General features: G+C 53.5%; 1 protein-coding gene across 2 annotated transcripts; it reads right to left on the bottom strand.

Moving 5' to 3' along the window:
- Positions 1–4885: 4885 nt before the first annotated feature.
- On the bottom strand, positions 4886–19384 carry SERPINF1 (serpin family F member 1). 2 transcript variants are annotated; one of them, XM_009251113.4, is made up of 8 exons: positions 19253–19384; positions 14378–14469; positions 12312–12510; positions 11114–11269; positions 10219–10422; positions 7252–7394; positions 5702–5912; positions 4886–5266 (listed from the first exon to the last, which is right to left on the bottom strand). In XM_009251113.4, exons 2-8 carry the CDS (start codon positions 14459–14461, stop codon positions 5007–5009), a joined length of 1257 nt encoding a protein of 418 aa, XP_009249388.2. In that variant the 5' UTR covers positions 14462–14469; positions 19253–19384; the 3' UTR covers positions 4886–5006. The 2 variants fall into 2 exon arrangements, with proteins under 2 accessions (XP_009249388.2, XP_054391968.2); XM_054535993.2 differs by lacking the exon at positions 19253–19384 and adding an exon at positions 18481–18625.

Below are 19384 nucleotides of genomic sequence, written 5' to 3'. Positions count from 1 at the left end.
GGTTCTGCTGCCGGCTGTGGGTTCTGTGGGTTGGGTGCAGGTTCTGTGGGTCGGGTGCAGGTTCTTTGGGTCGGGTGCAGGTTCTTTGGGTCGGGTGCGGGTTCTGTGGGTCGGGTATGGGTTCTTTGGGTCGGGTGCAGGTTCTTTGGGTCGGGTGCGGGTTCTGTGGGTCGGGTATGGGTTCTTTGGGTCGGGTGCAGGTTCTGTGAGTCGGGTATGGGTTCTGTGGGTTGGGTGTGGGTTCTGTGGGTCGGGTGTGGGTTCTGTGGGTCGGGTGCAGGTTCTGTGAGTCGGGTATGGGTTCTGTGGGTCGGGTGTGGGTTCTGTGGGTCGGGTATGGGTTCTTTGGGTCGGGTGTAGGTTCTTTGGGTTGGGTGCGGGTTCTGTGGGTCGGGTATGGGTTCTTTGGGTCGGGTGCAGGTTCTTTGGGTCGGGTGCAGGTTCTTTGGGTCGGGTGCGGGTTCTGTGGGTCGGGTATGGGTTCTTTGGGTCGGGTGCAGGTTCTTTGGGTCGGGTGCGGGTTCTGTGGGTCGGGTATGGGTTCTTTGGGTCGGGTGCAGGTTCTGTGAGTCGGGTATGGGTTCTGTGGGTTGGGTGTGGGTTCTGTGGGTCGGGTGTGGGTTCTGCAGACCAGGTGCGGATTCTGTGTAGGTTCTGCAGGCCCAGTGTAGAGGTCACACCTGTAATCCCAGTACTGTGAGTTGGCCAGGTGCGGAGGCTCACGCCTGTAATCCCAGTGCTGTGAGTTGGCCAGGTGCGGAGGCTCACGCCTGTAATCCCAGTGCTGTGAGTTGGCCAGGTGCGGAGGCTCAGGCCTGTAATCCCAGTGCTGTGAGTTGGCCAGGTGCGGAGGCTCAGGCCTGTAATCCCAGTGCTGTGAGTTGGCCAGGTGCGGAGGCTCACGCCTGTAATCCCAGTGCTGTGAGTTGGCCAGGTGCGGAGGCTCACGCCTGTAATCCCAGTGCTGTGAGTTGGCCAGGTGCGGAGGCTCACGCCTGTAATCCCAGTGCTGTGAGTTGGCCAGGTGCGGAGGCTCACGCCTGTAATCCCAGTGCTGTGAGTTGGCCAGGTGCGGAGGCTCACGCCTGTAATCCCAGTGCTGTGAGTTGGCCAGGTGCGGAGGCTCAGGCCTGTAATCCCAGTGCTGTGAGTTGGCCAGGTGCGGAGGCTCACGCCTGTAATCCCAGTGCTGTGAGTTGGCCAGGTGCGGAGGCTCAGGCCTGTAATCCCAGTGCTGTGAGTTGGCCAGGTGCGGAGGCTCAGGCCTGTAATCCCAGTGCTGTGAGTTGGCCAGGTGCGGAGGCTCACGCCTGTAATCCCAGTGCTGTGAGTTGGCCAGGTGCGGAGGCTCAGGCCTGTAATCCCAGTGCTGTGAGTTGGCCAGGTGCGGAGGCTCAGGCCTGTAATCCCAGTGCTGTGAGTTGGCCAGGTGCGGAGGCTCAGGCCTGTAATCCCAGTGCTGTGAGTTGGCCAGGTGCGGAGGCTCAGGCCTGTAATCCCAGTGCTGTGAGTTGGCCAGGTGCGGAGGCTCAGGCCTGTAATCCCAGTGCTGTGAGTTGGCCAGGTGCGGAGGCTCACGCCTGTAATCCCAGTGCTGTGAGTTGGCCAGGTGCGGAGGCTCAGGCCTGTAATCCCAGTGCTGTGAGTTGGCCAGGTGCGGAGGCTCAGGCCTGTAATCCCAGTGCTGTGAGTTGGCCAGGTGCGGAGGCTCAGGCCTGTAATCCCAGTGCTGTGAGTTGGCCAGGTGCGGAGGCTCAGGCCTGTAATCCCAGTGCTGTGAGTTGGCCAGGTGCGGAGGCTCACACCTGTAATCCCAGTACTGTGAGTTGGCCAGGTGCGGAGGCTCACGCCTGTAATCCCAGTACTGTGAGTTGGCCAGGTGCGGAGGCTCACGCCTGTAATCCCAGTACTGTGAGTTGGCCAGGTGCGGAGGCTCACGCCTGTAATCCCAGTACTGTGAGTTGGCCAGGTGCGGAGGCTCACGCCTGTAATCCCAGTGCTTTGAGACGCTGGGGTGGGAGGATCGCTCGAGCCCAGGAGTTCAAAACCAGCCTGGGCAATATAGTGAGACCATATCGCTACAAAAAAATTTTTTTAATTCACCAAGCATGGTGGCACATGCCTGTAGTCCCACCTGCTCGAGAAGTTGAGATAGGATCACCTGAGCCTGGTAGGCTAAGGCTGCAGTGAGCCAAGATCTCACTACTGCACTCCAGCCTGGGTGACAGAGTAAGACCCTGTCTCAACAAAAAAATAACAGGTTCTGTTGCTGCTGAGCTTTCGTCAGGAAGATAAGACTTTCCCAACAGTCCGAAGCCTAGGATATGAGGGCTGGGGAGGACTCAGAACCATTGCAGTCAGAGAGACACCTATTTTGGTGACTATTTTTTGAAATAGTTAAGTGGCCTCCAATACAAACTGCCAGTTCCCAGAAAAGACTTAAAACTAGTATCTGGAGATTCCAAGTCCTTTAAAAGGATTTTAGCTGATCTGCAGGCATCTGGATGTTAGCCTGGGGTTTTGGCTGGATTCCACCTCGCTCAATGATGATAGTGTGTTTCCCTGGAACATTCCTGTGGTTTTAGTAGTAATGAGATGTGTGCACCACTCCAGTGGGAACTGAAACTCTTAGTAGTTACATTGTAATTGAAAAATAATTATAAAACAAGAAATCAGCAAGCCTGCTTACCTCCAGAGACACGCCGCTCCGCTTACAGTATCTAGCTTCCTCGACTCCTTTGTTAAAATCGTGGAGTATAAATTGTGACTAGAGAAGTAAATATGGAGCCATTTTATTGAGCAGTTTCCTCCAGGGATGACGGCTCTCAGTGTGTTTCCTGCCAGTTTTCCAGTCCTTATTCTCTGCCCTTCATTCTATACTCTTCGCAGAGTCACTACGAAACACCAATAAAATCGAAGTTGTAGTAAAGACTTCATAACACACATGCCTCCTTCTGAGTGTTTTGTTTTGAGATGGAGTTTCTCTCTTGTTGCCCAGGCTGGAGCACAATGGCACGATCTTGGCTTATGGCAACCTCCGCCTCCCAGGTTCAAGTGATTCTCCTGCTTCAGCCTCCCGAGTAGCTGGGATTACAGGCGCCCGCCACCACGCCTGACTGATTTTGTATTTTTAGTAGAGACGGGGTTTCACCATGTTGGTCAGGTTGGTGTCAAACTCCCGGCCTCAGGTGATTTGGCCTCCCAAAGTGCTGGGATTACAGGCGTGAGCCTGGCCCTTTTTTTTTTTTTTCTTGAGACAGAGTCTTGCTGTGTCACCAAGGCTGGAGTACAGTGGCACAGTCTTGGCCCACTGCAACCTCCGCCTCCTGGGTTCAAGCGATTCTCCTGCCTCAGCCTCCTGAGCAGCTGGGATTACAGGCATGCGCCAGCATGCCCGGCTAATTTTGTATTTTTAGTAAAGACGGGATTTCTCCGTGTTGGCCAGGCTGGTCTTGAGCTCCCAACCTCAGGTGATCCGCCCGCCTCGGCCTCCCACAGTGCTGGGATGACAGGCGTGAGCCACCGCGCCTGGCCCTGAGTTCTTCTATTTGTTGTCAAGCCTGAAAAGAGACTCCTTTTCTCCACCAGACCTCTCCAAGCTGGCGAGTAGAATACAGACAGTCTGAGAACTGGGGGCTGCAGGGGATTCTAACAATGTTAAGAGTACGGACATTGCTGTCTGTGGTTCAGATTTAAGAGACAGAAGGTAGGGATGATGGCTGCCTTCCACCAGGATGTGTAGCGACAGCCCAGACCCCGTTCCAGTCAGAAGGTTACGGGATTCTCTAGGTCGGAACCCTGGTTGCTGTGTTACCACTGGTGGCCAAGTAGTTCAGGTGCATTCATGGAAAAGAATGCCAGATCCACGCTGCTTTTGAAAGCTTGCCTACCCTGACCATGCCCAGGAAGTGCCCATTGGTTGCCACTGCATTATGATCAGGAAATCAGTAGCCCCAGAGATACCTGGCAATAGCTTTTTGAGAATCTGGAATACAATTAGCACTCAAAACATTTGTAGAATGAAGGGCAGCAGAATTATCATTTCTCCTCCTGTCTAATAACTGTGACAAGGGAGTAGCCGGTGACTTTTTTTGGTAGAGCTTTTTCAAGAAAAAAATGTTTAGTCCTGTGGACAGTTCAGTAGTTATTCTACTTCAGACACTGGGCATGTTTCATGTTCCTCAAAAAGCCCAGTTATACTTTGGTTTTTTGGTTTTTTTTTGAGACGGAGTTTCGCTCTTAATTGCCTAGACTGGAGTGCAATGGCGTGATCTCGGCTCACTGCAACCTCTGCCTCCCGGGTTCAAGTGATTCTCCTTCCTCAGCCTCCCTAGTAGCTGGGATTACAGGCATGCACCACCACACCCTGCTAATTTTGTATTTTTAGTACAGACAGGGTTTCTCCATGTTGGTAAGGCGGGTCTCAAACTCCTGACCTCAGGTGATCCGCCCACCTCGGCCTCCCAAAGTGCTGGGATTACAGCCATGAGCCACCACACCCGGCTGTACTTTGTAAAATAGGCATACCTCCTTACAAAGAATATGTTTAGAATCTTTACATATCGGGTTCATTTCCTTAAGTTACAGATGATGGCCTGTCTCCTATCTGTCCATGTGTTGTTTACGAGCATGCCTCCCTGATTATGGGGGCAGGAAATGTCCTCCCGGGAGGATCGCTGATCCTAGTACAGAAACACCCCCAGAGCAGAGAAGCTGTCCCTGCATTATCCAACACAGATAACTAAGAGTTCTTATAAATGGTGACTTCCTGCAGCGTTTAGATAAAACCAGGCTAGAAGTAGCGGACCACCAAATTCCTAAAGAGTAGTTTCTCTTCATATGATATTTAGCATAGCTCAAAATAGGAGGAACAAAGTAACAGAAGTTAAGGATAAAGCTTTTTTATTGTATGCGTTGAAACCTTACGGGGGCAGCCTTCGTATCCTGTGGAATCTGCTGTCCTTCTGGGGTTTTCTTCTAGGGTATTGGAATATTAAACTGGGGTATTAGGTGCCCCTGGGGTCCAGAATCTTGCCAATGAAGAGAAGGGCCCCTGTGTCTGTGTCCCTCAGTACGAAGATGAAAGGCTGGTTAAGGTGATAGTCCAGTGGAAAGGTGAGGTGGGCAGGCTGCAGCCCCGGGCTGGGGGTGGTTCCCGCCCCATCCTCGTTCCACTCGAAGCCAGCCCGGTGTTCCACCTGAGTCAGCTTGATGGGTTTGCCTGTGATCTTGCTAAAGTCTGGTGAATCAAACAAGGATTGCAGCTCTGTAGAGATGGAGAGAGATTTCCGTTAAAACCCTGCCTTCCCCAACACCCCAACCAAGGGATCTGACTGCAAGCAAGCTGGGATGGCGCACCACTGTTGACTTTCTGTGAGGCCTGAAGAGCTCTGAGCTAGCCAAGGGTGGAGTGACTTGCCCAGGAGCACTTAGCAAGTTAGGTCAAGATGAGAAAACAGGTCGGACAGACTTGTCTTGAGAGGCAGTGTTGTGAGCGCCTGTTAGGGAGGTCTGCTCATGAGGCTGAGGAATGAATCTGATGAGAGTGGGCAGTTCAGCCTTCCCTTCTGGCACGATGAGGATTAAGGAATCATCCATGGCCCCCTACAAGGCCGTGGAGCCCTTGAGTTCTGCTTAGCACAGTGGAAGACCCCACCCTACCCCACCCACCCACCGAGAGCAAAAGGGTCTTCAGACATACTCATCTCCTGCAGGGACTTGGTGACTTCGCCTTCGTAACTCAGCTTCAGCTTGGGGACGGTCAGGACTGCCTGCACAGTCTTCAGTTCTCGGTCTATGTCATAAATGAACTCGGAGGTGAGGCTCTCCTCTATCAAGGTCAAATTCTGGGTCACTTTCAGGGGCAGGAAGAAGATGATACTCATGCTTCCGGTCAAGGGCAGCTGGGCAATCTGAGACAAGTGAGAAAGCACGTGGTTAGTCCTTCAGAGCCCAAAAGCCGGGGACAGACACAGCCAGGAGCTGCCTTCCCTCTCCCGTGGCGGGGCCCTGGCCTCGTCCTTCTTCCAGCCCCTCGTCTATTTAACAATTCACCCTCCAGGTTCTACCTTTCTGGCAGCGAGCCATCTCCTGAGGTTTCTTCAGAAAGGATGCTGTTGGGCTTTCTTACCTTGGCCTAATACCAGCTGAAGTTATCTGCTGAAAGAAGGTTCTTCTCTGGTTTAAGGAGCTAGTATTGAATTTCAGGTCTTTATTTTCTCCCAAAGTCCATCTGCCAATATTTACTGCTAATTTTTAGATAGAGAGTGCTGAACTAAGACGGAGAACCCGGGATAGGAATACCTAAGGGGCCGTAAGAGGGCTTGGAGACTCCATCCCATCCACCCACCAAGAGCAAAAGCCTCCTTTGAGCAGAGGCTCTTAACCTACGGTCCATGGAACAGATGGTGTCAGGGGTCCCAAGAGTCTCCGAAATCGTTGACAGAAATGTGTGTGCACCCCTGGCGGTGCTCCCCCGGGGTTTGAGGCACTGTCGTCAGATTCCCAGAGAGATCCGTGTGATAGCCATGGCCCAAGAAAGGTTAACAGTTACAGACTTACAACTAAAAGAAGTCAGGTACACTGAAAGCCTTAGAATGCCAACGATTGGCCGAGCGTGGTGGCTCACGCCTGGAATCCCAGTGTTTTGGGAGGCTGAGGCAGGCAGATCACCTGAGGTTGGGAGTTCGAGACCAGCCTGACCAACATGGAGAAACCCCGTCTGTACAAAATTAGCCGGACGTGATGGCGCACGCCTGTAGTCCCAGCTACTCAGGAGGCTAAGGCAAGAGAATCACTTTAACCCAGCGGGGCGGAGGTTGCGGTGAGCTGAGATCGCACCACTGCACTCCAGCCTGGCCAACAGAGCGAGACTCTGTCTCAAAAAAAAAAAAAAAGATGCCAACGATTTGGAGTTTGTCATTATTTTTCAAAGTTTGACTTTAAATTCTAGAAATAGGAGTCTCAAGAAAAGAAAGAGAACAAACATGTGGGTGCCCAATCTGAGGGCCCGTTTCCTATTACCTTATTCGTCCTTAAAACAAACCCTGGGAGGGTAAGTTTTGATAACAATCCCTGCCCCATCTTCAGAAGAGGAAAGCTCAGAGATGTTATTAACCTGCTCAAAGTCACACAGCAGGTGAAATATAGACAGCTGTCAGATCTCAAAGGTCATTTTATTCCCACTACCCTGTTTTGCTTCTCTATCCTCTCCCTCCACCCACCACCCACCCTGCCCCTATCCCTACAGACCTTGCAGCTGAGATCCGAATCCAAGCCATAGCGTAAAACAGCCTTAGGGTCCGACATCATGGGGATCCTCACGGTCCTGTCTTCATCCAAGTGGAAATCCTCGAGGGAAGTCTTTCTGGAGTCAAACTTTGTTACCCACTGCCCTGGAAAGAAATGAATGACATAGTCTGAGCCCCAGGAGACCAGAAAGACAGTGGCGCCATGCTGTGTCCCCAGAGCACGTTGGTGAAAATTACTCAAGGGAGCTTAGCTGTCAGGGGCTCTGAGGCCTCAGGGAATAGGTCTATCTCAGTGTGTGTGGCTTGGAGCCTACAGTTATTTCCAGGACCCCGAGTGCCCTTCACTAGCAAACTCCAGTGGCAAGATGTTGATTTGGTTGATTAGACTCTCTAGATTGTACACGTTCTGTGATAGCCTGCAGGAAAAGTAAAGTGGTAGCTGGGCGTGGTGACTCACACCTGGAATCCCAGCATATTGGGAGGCCAGGGTGGGCAGATCACTTGAGGTCAGGAGTTTGAGACCAGCCTGGCCAACATGACAAAACGCTGTCTGTCCTAAAAACACAAAAATGGCCGGGCACGGTGACTCATGCCTGTAGTCCCAGCACTTTGGGAGGCCAAGGTGGGCAGATCACTTGAGGTCAGGAGTTTGAGACCAGCGTGGCCAACATCGCGAAACCCTGTCTCTACTAAAAATACAAAAATTAGCCGGGCGCAGTGGTGGGTGCCTGTAATCCCAGCAACTCAGGAGGCTGAGACAGGAGAATCACTTGAACCTGGGAGCCAGAGGTTGCAGTGAGCCGAGATCACACCACAGCACTCCAGCCTAGGCAAAAAAGGTGAAACTCCATCTCAAAAACAAAAGAAAGAAAAGTAAACTGGTGTGCACTCCTTACAGCAGTGTCTGGGAGACAGTCAAAGAAGGTCCGAGCTGGGAGGGTCCTCTGGATTATGCCCTCTTGTAGCTGAAGAGGTGAAGTAACTGGCTGACGCTCTGGAAGCCAGCTGATGGCCAAGCCCCTTTAGTTTAATGTGACCTGTAATAGCCTGGATCCAGAGCTGTTCTTTCACTCACTAGAGATCAGTGCTTGAAGTAGGAAGGCATTCGGATTTTCTCCAGGCTAGGGGGCCGCTCTTGCTGGTGCCTCAGATGGTTACAAACCATTTTAAGGGAGAGGTTGCCCAACCCCTCCTCCCGCCCCAGGCCACCCCACAAGGCCTTATCTGAACGGGGCTGGCCCCACACTAGGCCTGTGGAACGAGCTCCAACGCATCACCACAGCCTAGAAGGATGTCGTTCGCCACCTGCCATGTCTTGGGTACAGAACTAGAGCTGTTATAAAACTTGGAGACAACATGAAAAGGTGTCTGTGAAGTAGGTATATTATCCTCACGTTAAAAGTGAGAACACAGGCCCAGAAAGGTTATGAAACGTGTGCAGAGTTCCTCAGCTAGTACAGGCAGAGTGAGGATTTAAACCTTGTCTGATTGGGCCAGCGCAGTGGCTCACACCTGTAATCCCAGCACTTTGGGAGGCCGAGGCGGGCGGATCAGCTAGGTCAAGAGTCTTCCAGACCAGCCTGGCCAGCATGGCAAAACCCCATCTCTACTGAAAATACAAAAATTAGCTGGGTGTGGTGGCAGGCGCCTGTAATCCCAGCTACTCGGGAGGCTGAGGCAGGAGAAGCACTTGAACCTGGGAGGTGGGGAGGCTGTAGTGAGCCAAGATCGCACCACTGCACTCCAGCCTGGGCAACAGAATGAGACTCCATCTTTAAAAAATAAAATAAATCTTGTCTGATTCAAAAGCCAGGAAAGCCCCGAACAGGCCCAGTGTTCATTCTTTCTCCCTCTCTGCTCTTCTGTCTCCACAAGTCTCTGATTCTATAGACATTCATGCCTTGCCTTGGATTTGATGACAAGCAGATAAGCTTCAGTCAAGCACAGTTCCCAGATCCTCCCCCAGCTGTGCCCCAGACTCCATGCTGGGCAAGGTCTTTGACACCTCCCCTTTCCAAGCCCCCTCTGACGCCTGCCATCCATCCTTGGTCAAAAAAGAAGTGGAAAGTTGGACATGGTAATCCCAGCATTTTGGGAGGCCGAGGTAGGAGGATCACTTAAGCCCAGGAGTTGGAGACCAGCCTGGGCATCATAGCGACACCCTGTCTCTTAATTTAAAAATAAATGTAAGCTGGGCGCGGTGGCTCACACCTGTAATCCCAGCACTTTGGGAGGCTGAGGCAGGCGGATCACGAGGTCGGGAGATTGAGACCACGGTGAAACCACATCTCTACTAAAAACACAAAAAAATTAGCTGGGCACAGTGGCGGGCGCCTGTAGTCCCAGCCACTCGGGAGGCTGAGGCAGGAGAATGGTGTGAACCCAGAAGGCAGAGCTTGCAGTGAGCCGAGATCGTGCCACTGCACTCCAGCCTGGGCGACAGAGCAAGACTCTGTTTCAAAAAATAAGTAGATAAATGTAAAAGGGCCGGGCACGGTGGCTCATGTCTGTAATCCCAGCACTTTGGGAGGCCAAGGCAGGAGGAGTACCTGAGCCCAGGAGTTCGAGACCAGCCTGGGCATCATAGTAACACCCTGTCTCTTAATTTAAAAATAAAAAGGGCTGGGCCTGGTGGCTCAAGCCTGTAATCCCAGCACTTTGGGAGGCTGAGATGGGAGCCTCAGGAGGTGAGCTCAGGAGTTTGAGACCAGCCTGGCCAACATGGTGAAACCCCATCTCTATTAAATACAAAAAAATTAGCCGGGAGTGGTGGTACATCCCTGTAATCCCAGCTACTCGGGAGGCTGAGGCAAAAGAATTGCTTGAACCTGGGAGGTGGAGGTTGCATTGGGCTGAGATCGCGCCACTGCACTCCAGCTAGGGCTACAGAGTAAGGCTCCATCAAATAAATTAATTAATTAAATAAAATACAGTAAAATAAATGAAAAAGATGTGGAGACGCACTCACCCTTGAAGTGCGCCACACCGAGAAGGAGGATGCTGATCTCATGGGGAATTTCCTTTGTGGACCTGGCGAGCTTCCCTTTCATCTGGGCCTGCACCCAGTTGTTGATCTCCTGCTGGTCCAAGTGAGGGTTGCCCGTCAGGACCCTGGGCCTGGTCCCATATGACTTTTCCAGAGGTGCCACAAAGCTGGATTTTATGCGCAGCTCTGAGAAGAGGCGGGGCAGAGGTTAGCGTATGAGACTCAACGACAACCATCTTCGAGAGCCTGCCAGGCTCGGGTTCTGGTTTACCGCTCAGGAGGCCCTGACTTCCCAGCCAGCATCTTCCTGTGACTTGCCAGGACTTCTGCTGGCATCCCCAGGCACTGGCCGGGGGGGGGGGGAGGAGATTCCCCACATCGTGCCACTGCCCTCCCTGCCCCTCCCACCGTCTCCTGCAACCCACTTCCTCTTCTAAGCCTCTTTGGGCTCACGGGCCCTTCCTCCCCACCAGTGCCAGGCCAGGCCTGAGCACACATGATCTATTGTTTAGAAACAGGCCAAGCGCGGTGGCTCATGCCTGTAATCCCAGCACTTTGGGAGGCCAAGGCGGGCAGATCACCAGGTCAGGAGATCGAGACCATCCTGGCAAACACAGTGAAACCCCGTCTCTGCTAAAAATACAAAAAAGATTAGCCGGGCACCTGTAGTCCCAGCTACTCGGGAGGCTGAGGGAGGAGGATGGTGTGAACCCAGGAGGCGGAGCTTGCAGTGAGCTGAGATCGCGCCACTGCACTCCAGCCTGGGCAACAGAGCAAGACTCCGTCTCAAAAAAAAAAAAAAAAAAAAAAAAAGACCCCCAGCCTGCAGCATGGAGCCCACATGCCTCAGGCAGCTCGGGCTGCAGAGGTGACTCACTCTTCTCAAAGACGATGCGGGAGGCACTCTTGAAGTTCTTCTGGGGGGCAGTGACCGTGTCAAGGAGCTCCTTATAGGTACCATGGATGTCTGGGCTGCTGATCAAGTCATAGTAGAGAGCCCGGTGAATGGTGGATTCTGTTCGCTGCTCCGCTCCTGCCAGAGACAAGGATGTGGATGCTGATAACTGCACACCAGGGCCCAAATCAAGCCCCCTCCCAGAACACAGACACTACACTCATCTCTTTTGTCTGCTGAGAGCCCAAGTAGGCTGATCTTCAAGACAATCTACGTGGCCAAGGAATTTTCATCCTTAGAGATTTTCCTGAAGTAGGTTGAAGGCATCAGGCCTGGAAGGTGGGAGTGAGGAGGTGAGAGGTACCAGTCCCTGTACTTCTCCCATCACAGCCCTTAAGACTATTCTGGCCGGGCACGGTGGCTCACGCCTGTAATCCCAGCACTTTGGGAGGCCAAGGTGGGTGGATCGCTTGAGCTCGGGAGTTTGAGACCAGCCTAAGCAACATGGTGAAACCCCGTCTCTACTAAAAATACAAAAATTAGCTGGGCATGATGGCAGGTGCCTGTAATCCCAGCTACTCTGGAAGCTGAAGCAGGAGAATTCCTTGAACCCGTGGAGGCAGAGGTTGCGGTGAGCCAAGATCGCGCCACTACACTCCAGCCTGGGCTACAGAGCAAGACTCCGTCTCAGAAAGAAAAAAAAAAAAAAAAAGACTATTCTGTAGTGAGCTGGTATTACTTCACCTGTGAACCCAGCTGTGTCCTCGGTGAGGGCAAGCCCACACCTGCTTGTTTGCAGTTACATCCCGGGAACTTAGGCTAGCACCGGCTTGGTTAAGGAATGCAAGAATGTGCCTTGAAGTCACCGTGTCAATAAGCGAACCCTGAGGCTAAGCGCCATGTCAGTGGTGCCCAGCCCCTTTCGGGGACCTGGGGAATTGTGTGTGTGCAGCCCCTGAGCTCCCGCCTGCACGGCTGGGGCCCCCCGGGTGGGGGAGCTGGGGAATCGTGTGTGTGCAGCCCGAGCTCCTGCTTACACAGCTGGGACCCCCAGGCCAGGCCCCTAGTGCTACTTCACCCCTCCCTGAGCTGAAATATCAATAAACTCAGCCACATTTATGCAGAGGTCACAGGAGGCCTCTCCAGCTCTGCCTGGGGCTTCCTGCATCTGAGCACTCACCCAGCGAGAGGGCCGAGAGGGCCGTGGCCACGCTGAGAGGAGACAGGAGCACGTTGGTCGTGGGGCTCATGCTGGATCGCACCCGGTACAGGTCATAGCCAAAGTTGGAGACGGCCGCTGCCAGCTTGTTCACGGGGACTTTGAAGAAAGGATCCTCCTCCTCCACCAGCGCCCCTGTGCTGTCGGGGTCTGGGGAGCCCTGGCAGGAGACAGGAAGTCTTGGGTTTGAGTTCAGGGACTCACGGAGATGCACAGGGACTGACTCCTCATGGTTTTGTGTAGGGTGATGGTTCTGGCCCCTTGGGGCTGTCCTTCCTAATTTTTCTGTGTTTGGCCTAAAACGGGAATGAGTTTTACTCCCTGATCATGCCTGAGCTCTCTGCGGAGAGACAGTGCAGAAGAGAGATCAGCTGGTTTTTTTTTTATTTGAGACAGAGTCTCACTGTGTCGCCCAGGCTAGAGTGCAGTGGGGCAATCTCGGCTCACCGCAACCTCCACCTCCCCGGTTCAAGCGATTCTCCTGCCTTAGCCTCCCAATTGGCTGGGATTACAGGCATGCGCCACCGCGCCTGGGCTGATGGCCAGGTTTAAACACTTGTGACCTGTAAGCCGAAACCTATGACCCCCTTTTTTTTTTTTTTGAGATGGAGTCTTGCTCTGTCACCCAGGCTGGAGTGCGGTGGCGCGATCTCGGCTCACTGCAAGCTCCGCCTCCCGGGTTCACGTCATTCTCCTGCCTCAGCCTCCCTAGCAGCTGGGACTACAGGCGCCCGCCACCAAGCCTGGCTAATTTTTTGTATTTTTAGTAGAGACGGGGTTTCACTGTGTTAGCCAGGATGGTCTTGATCTCCTGACCTTGTGATCCACCCGCCTCGGTCTACCGAAGTGCTGGGATTACAGACGTGAGCCACCATGCCCGGCCCCTCACTGCAGTCTTAATCTCCTGGGTTCAAGTGATCCTCCCACCTCAGCTTCCCAAGTACCACAAGCACGTGCCACCACGCCTGGTAATTTTTGCTTTTTTGTAGAGACGGGGGTCTCACTATGTTGCCCATGCTGGTCTCAAACTCCTGGATTCAAGCGATCCTCCTGCTCCGCCTCCCACATTGCTGGGATTACAGGCGTGAGCCACCGCGCCCGGCAGAACTGAGTCTTTTTTATTTCCGCCCGTTGCCAGCACCTGTCGAGTAGGTGTTTGGTAGATGAGAAATAAATGAGTGGCCACATGGCCCTGAAGAATGGGTGTTTTCATCCCATTTCATAGGCAAGGAAGCAAAGACTGACGTAAGGGTTGTCTAGGGTCACAAAGCTAGGAGGGAGATGCAGAATTCATACTCTGACCTCACAAAAGTCCAGGGCTCTCGCCAAGATGCCCAGCTGCTCTTGTCCCTCAAGGGTGGGCCACCGCCAACACTCACCCCGTAATACTCATATGGCCCAGGCTTCCCTCCATGTGCCTGTATCTGCCTTGGGAACCCAGCTGTCCCCTTTCTGGGCAGGAGAGAGGTCAGTCCATACCCTCGCTCCCACAGCCTGGTCAGTATCAGAACAAATGTCCAGGAACATGAACTGCTCAGCGGAGCCCCCACTAGGAAGACAAGGTAACGAGAAAAGATCCTGGCCAGGCGCGGTGACTCACACCTGTCATCCCAGCACTTTGGGAGGCCGAGGCAGGAGAATCACTTGAGGTCGGGAGTTCGAGACCAGCCTGACCAACAAGGAGAAACCCCATCTCTACTAAAAATACAAAATTAGCCAGGCATGGTGGTGCATGCCTGTAATCCCAGCTGCTTGGGAGGCTGAGGCAGGAGAATTGCCCTGGACTTGTTAAAAGTGCTTCAGATTTTTACTTTTTTGGGATCTTATTCTTGTCTCCACTCCATCCCCTGAAAGGCAAGCCAAGACATTTTCTCTCTGTTTTGCTGCTGGAGAAACTGCAGCCCTAGAGAAATAAAGGCCCAAGCCTGGCCTGGAACCTGGGTCCGGGTTCCCTGTCCTATTTCCCGTGCTGCCTGCCAAGGAGGGGCTGGGAATGCTGACCACGCCGTCCCCGCCCGCCTACTGACCTCCTCCAGGGGGCTGGCGGGGTTCTGGCAGCTGCTATGCCCGAGGAGGGCTCCAATGCAGAGGAGTAGCACCAGGGCCTGCATCCTGGGGCCTGCAAGAAAAGCACAAGGCAGCAAGCCACTCTCCTCCCCCACTGCACTGCCCCACTGCCCCTTCCTGGCCACCCCAGCCAGGACCAAGGGGTTGGGCAGGGCTAGTCACTTCCCCCACCCCCCGCAGCGACCACCCCTCACCCCTCCAGATCCCCAGAAGCGGACCCTCAGCTTGATGGCCCGTCCCTCCCAGCAAAGTTCTCCCGCCCTCCCCCTGCCTCAGGGCCCGCAGTCATACCATAAGCTTGTGCTTTTGTTCCACTGTCTGCGTCAGGGGACCCTCCTTTAAACCTAAAGCTTTTATTTATTTATTTATATTTTATTTTATTTTTTGAAACAGAGTCTGGCTCTGTTGCCCAGGCTGGAGTACAGTGAAGCGATCTTGGCTCACTGCAACCTTCGCCTCCTGGGTTCAAGCGATTCTCCCGCCTCAACCTCCCAAGTAGCTAGAATTACAGGCATGTGCCACCATGCCCGGCTAATTTTTTGTATTTTAGTAGCAATGGGGTTTCACCACGTTCACCAGGCTTGTCTCGAACTCCTGACCTCAGACTATCCACCCGCCTCAGCCCCCCAAAGTGCTAGGGTTATAGGTGTGAACCATCCCACCCGGCCCCTGAACCAATAGCTTTTAAAGATCCAGAGCAGTGGGGTCCCAGCCCCAGCAGGGCTTCTCCACGTGGAGTATGGCCCAGCACAAGTGTATGCTAAGGCTTTGTCCTGGAGACAGCTGACCCACTCCAGTGATAAGACTTGGGGCAACCCCTCCCAGGAGAATGAGGCAGAACCCAGGTCTCCTCTACGGAATCACCAGATACCAAGCGTAGAGGCACCCAGTCCGGCACCTGCTGTCCCTCCAGATTCTCAAGCTGTCTTTGGACTTCTGTGGCCTCACAAGGCAGCTCATTCCCTTCTCCCACAGTTCCCTTTCAAGAGCTTTTCCTCCCATGGTTAGGAGTGCAGGGCCTAGAGTCAGAGAGCCTGGGTTCACATTTCAATTCTGTGTCTTTTTTGGGGGGGGGAGACAAGGTCTTGCTGTGGTGCCCAGGCTGGAGTGTAGTGGCTATTCAACAGGCACAACCATAGCACTCCACAGCCTGGAACTCCTGACCTCATGTGATCCTCCTGCCTCAGCCTCTTGAGTAGCTGGGACCGCAGGCGCATGCCATCACACATGGTCTCAGTGCTGTGTCTTAGTAGCTCTTTAAATCACCATTTTTTCTCTCATAAAATGAAAATAAAATAACCTACTATTAAAATAAAACAACTACCGAGCACAGTGGCTCATGCCTGTAATCCCAGCACTTTGGGATGCTGAGGCAGGCGGATAGCCTGAGGTCAGGAGTTCAAGACCAGCCTGGCCAACATGGTGAAACCTCATCTATACTAAAAATACAAAAAGTAGCCAGGTGTGGTGGTGGGCCCCTGTAATCCCAGTTACTCAGGAGGCTGAGGCAGGAGAATCACTTGAACCTGGGATGCAGAGGTTGCAGGGAGCTCAGATTATGCCACTGCACTCGAGCCTGGGTGACAGAGCAAGACTTAGTCTCAAAAATAAATAAATAAAATAAAATAAAATAAATTAGCCAGGCGTGGTGGCACACACCTGTAGTCCCAGCTACTTGGAGGGCTAAGGCTGGAGAATCACTTGAACTTGGGAGGTGGAGGTTGCAGTGAGCCAAGATCGCACCACTGCACTCCAGCCTGGGCAACAAGAGTGAAAACCATCTCAAAAAAAAAAAAAAAAAAAGGCAGGCGCAGCGGCTCCTCACACCTGTAATCCCAGCACTTTGAGAGGCCGAGGCGGGTAGATCACCTGAAGTCAGGAGTTTGAAACCATCCTGGCCAACATGGAGAAACCCCATCTCTACTAAAAATACAAAAATTAGCCAGGTATGGTGGCGCATGCCTGTAATCCTACCTACTTAGGAGTCTAAGGCAGGAGAATTGCTTGAATCCGGGAGGTGGAGGTTGCAGTGAGCCAAGATCGCGCCACTGCACTCCAGGCTGGGCGACAGAGTGAGACTCCATCTCAAAAAATAAAAAAGAAAAAAAAATGTAGAATCTGAACATTATCTCCCCTGCCCTGGCCCGCCACACATCATCCTTCGTTATCCGTTTATACACAAACATCCACCCACACAGCACATGTACTTTTTGACTTCCCAGAACAAAGTGGATCAGAAAATTTGGGAGGACGTTGTGTGATTGTTGGCTCTAGTCCTTAAAATTAAAACTGATAATCCACTGGACAATATCATGAGGCGTGAAAGAAGATTGTCTTTGAGTTTACTCAGCTTAAGGCAGGACGGGCAGCAGGAAGCAGCCTGGTTTTCTTTCTAAACCCCGCCTCGAGCCGCAGACCTCCGCGTTCCCAGCCAGCTGCTCTTGCCCGTGGCTGCCCTGACGTGCAGGGAAAGCTGACAACAGGAAAAGCCTTCCGCAGCGCAAGATCAAGGCCTCACCACCATCCAGGCCTGCAGCCAGTCTCCACCTGGCTGGGGCCAGCCCCACCCAGCTGCCAGGAGCCTGCCTCCCCTGAGCCTCTGCAGACTGGTTTATTAGAGACCAAAAATTCATTGAGGTACACAGGAGGCAAGGCTAGAAGAGAAGTTGTTAGTTCTAGTTCCTCTGGCCCAAGTAAGAAATTAAGGGAGGAGACAGGCTCATCCCGGCAGTTTTTTTTGTTTTGTTTTTTGAGTTTTTGTTTTTGAGACAGTTTCACTCTTGTCACCCAGGCTGAAGTGCAGTGGCGTGATCTCAGCTCAGTGCAACTTCCACCCTCCGGGTTCAAGCAATTCTCCTGCCTCAGTCTCCTGAGTAGCTGGGATTACAGGTGCCCGCCACCACACCTGGTTAATTTTTGTTTTAGTAGAGATGGGGTTTCACCATGTTGGCCAGGCTGGTCTCGAATCCTGATCCCAGGTGATCTACCAGCATCCAAAGTGCCAGGAGTACAGGCGTGAGCCACCATCCCTGGCCATTATCCTGGCATAGTATTTAAGGAAACTAAAGTCACAATTCAAATGGACTTGAAGGAGGGACTTTAGTCTTGGTCCCTACAGAATCTAAGCCCAAACCCCAGATCAGGTGGTAGATGACTGTCACAATGTGGGTAGGCTGAGGTGAGGTGAGGGAGCCTGGCAGGGAAGGGACATGGGTCCAAAGGTGGCCCCGAGCTAGACACAGGGACCCGGAGTATTAACGGCAAGTCTGAATCCTCCACTTCAAGCCATCTGGAGAAGGGAAGAGGAGAGATGATTGAAAACCCTACAAGGGCAGTAAGAGGGCAGAGCGTGGGTGTCTGCATGGCGCCCCTCAGCACACACGCAATACCCTATCCACAGTGGTTGCTCATGGGCTGAGCAGGCGACCGCTGGCTGGCTGGCTGCGGCCACAGGCAATGATGCCATCCTGTCCAAAGGGCAGTATCCAAGGCCCACTCTCGTCCTAGCAGGCAGGGGAGGGCTCAGGGAGAGGTAGATACCCTCCCAGCTGGGCCAAGGTCAGGCCTTATTTTCTGACAATTGCCCACATCAAGAAACACGGAAACTTTTGTGATCTTGCCTCCAAGTTAGGCGGATCAACTCAAGCCAGTACATGTGTTTCAGATTAAGCCCAGTTAGGAGACAAACACCCTCCACGGCCGCCGCCTCCTCTTCCCAGAACCGCACAGCCTTCAGCCACATGGCAGTGGGCCTCGGAGATAGCGTGGGGAAGGGCACCTCCCCGTCCCCTGGCTCTCTGGAGGAGATTGAGGGGTCCTCTCTGGCCCACCCATGGTGATTCAGCCCCAAACAATGTTTCCTGAAGCTTTAGAAGCTGAATGAGTCAGCCCAGGGTGCTGTGGAGTTGCACTTCTCCGCACCCCAGAAGCAGCAGCCCCAAGAATAGGACTCCCTTCCCCGCAACCCCACGGAACCTGGGGGCCAACGACGGGTTAGCTAACGCCGGGTGGGGGGCCTAGGCTGGACAGGGGCGGGGTTTCTGGGAATCCTGCTGAGACCTACCCCTCCCGGTGGCTTGGCACAGGCAGCAGAAACGGTGCATCTCGGACAGCCCTTGTCTCCAGCACCGGCAGCTGGGCCCCCATGCCCTACACACCTGCCAGGCCAAATAGTGGCCATTGTTTGCCAGAGGCCACAACCTCATTGGTCTCCCAGGCTTGACTCATTTAGCCAAAGAGAGTGGGTGGGGGCTGGCTAGAAGGACCCAGCTGTCCTCCATCCCAGCCCTCAGCCAGGGCGCCGAGGCCAGCGGTTTGGTGGTGCTGGGAAATTGCCTTAGCAGTCAGCACCAGCTGATTTTGAAAAAGTAGCAGGGAGCTGAGGGAGCAGGGGCCAGGGCTGGGCTGCAGGATGGCCGCCTTCCTGACTGCCTTTGGTGGAAGCAGCTCCCACAAGCCTCCTTGCCTTGGGCTCCAGTCCTGGGGTGCTGCTCAGACCTGACCCAGCAGCTTAGCTCCCGTTTCCTCCCCACGATCGCCCCTCCACTGCTTCCCACTCACTTCATTCAAAAGCCTTTCCAGTCTCTTCCGTCGGTGCAGTGGGATTTGGGGATCACTGGGTCCTGGCCTTCGGCCTTGTCCCCCCAGCTCCCTCTGCCCTCTCTCATCCACTCACCCTTGTGCCCAAATTGCAGGGGCTGCTGTCTCCGCATTTCCTCTCCCTTGCACCCCTCTTTTCTGCTCCCTGGAGTGCCCCTGCCTCTCGCCTGTCCCCCCAGCCCAGGGGAGCCTCTCCCATCATCCCTGGCATCCGAGCAGCCAGGGAGCTGCTTTACCTGTGGATACGCTGCAGCTCCACACCCAGCCTAGTCCCTCTAAGCCTGCACACTGAGGGGGCTCCAGCCAGCACAAGAGCTTTTTTTGCTGCCTTCTAATCCAGCGTCCAGCAGGCTTCAGATTACAGCTAC

Source organism: Pongo abelii, chromosome 19, assembly GCF_028885655.2.
Source record: "Pongo abelii isolate AG06213 chromosome 19, NHGRI_mPonAbe1-v2.0_pri, whole genome shotgun sequence".
NCBI classification, from domain to species: Eukaryota; Metazoa; Chordata; class Mammalia; order Primates; family Hominidae; genus Pongo; species Pongo abelii.
This window is presented reverse-complemented; position numbering and strand designations above follow the sequence as displayed.

Coding starts and splice junctions, on each gene's coding strand:
- SERPINF1 (XM_054535993.2), bottom strand. CDS start 18,622: ATGAGGTTGTGGCCTCTGGCAAACAATGGCCACTATTTGGCCTGGCAG. Junction 14,470..18,480: donor GTGCCAAGCCACCGGGAGGG/GTAGGTCTCAGC, acceptor CTTTTCTTGCAG/GCCCCAGGATGCAGGCCCTG. Junction 5,913..7,251: donor ATTCGGATCTCAGCTGCAAG/GTCTGTAGGGAT, acceptor CACTTGTCTCAG/ATTGCCCAGCTGCCCTTGAC.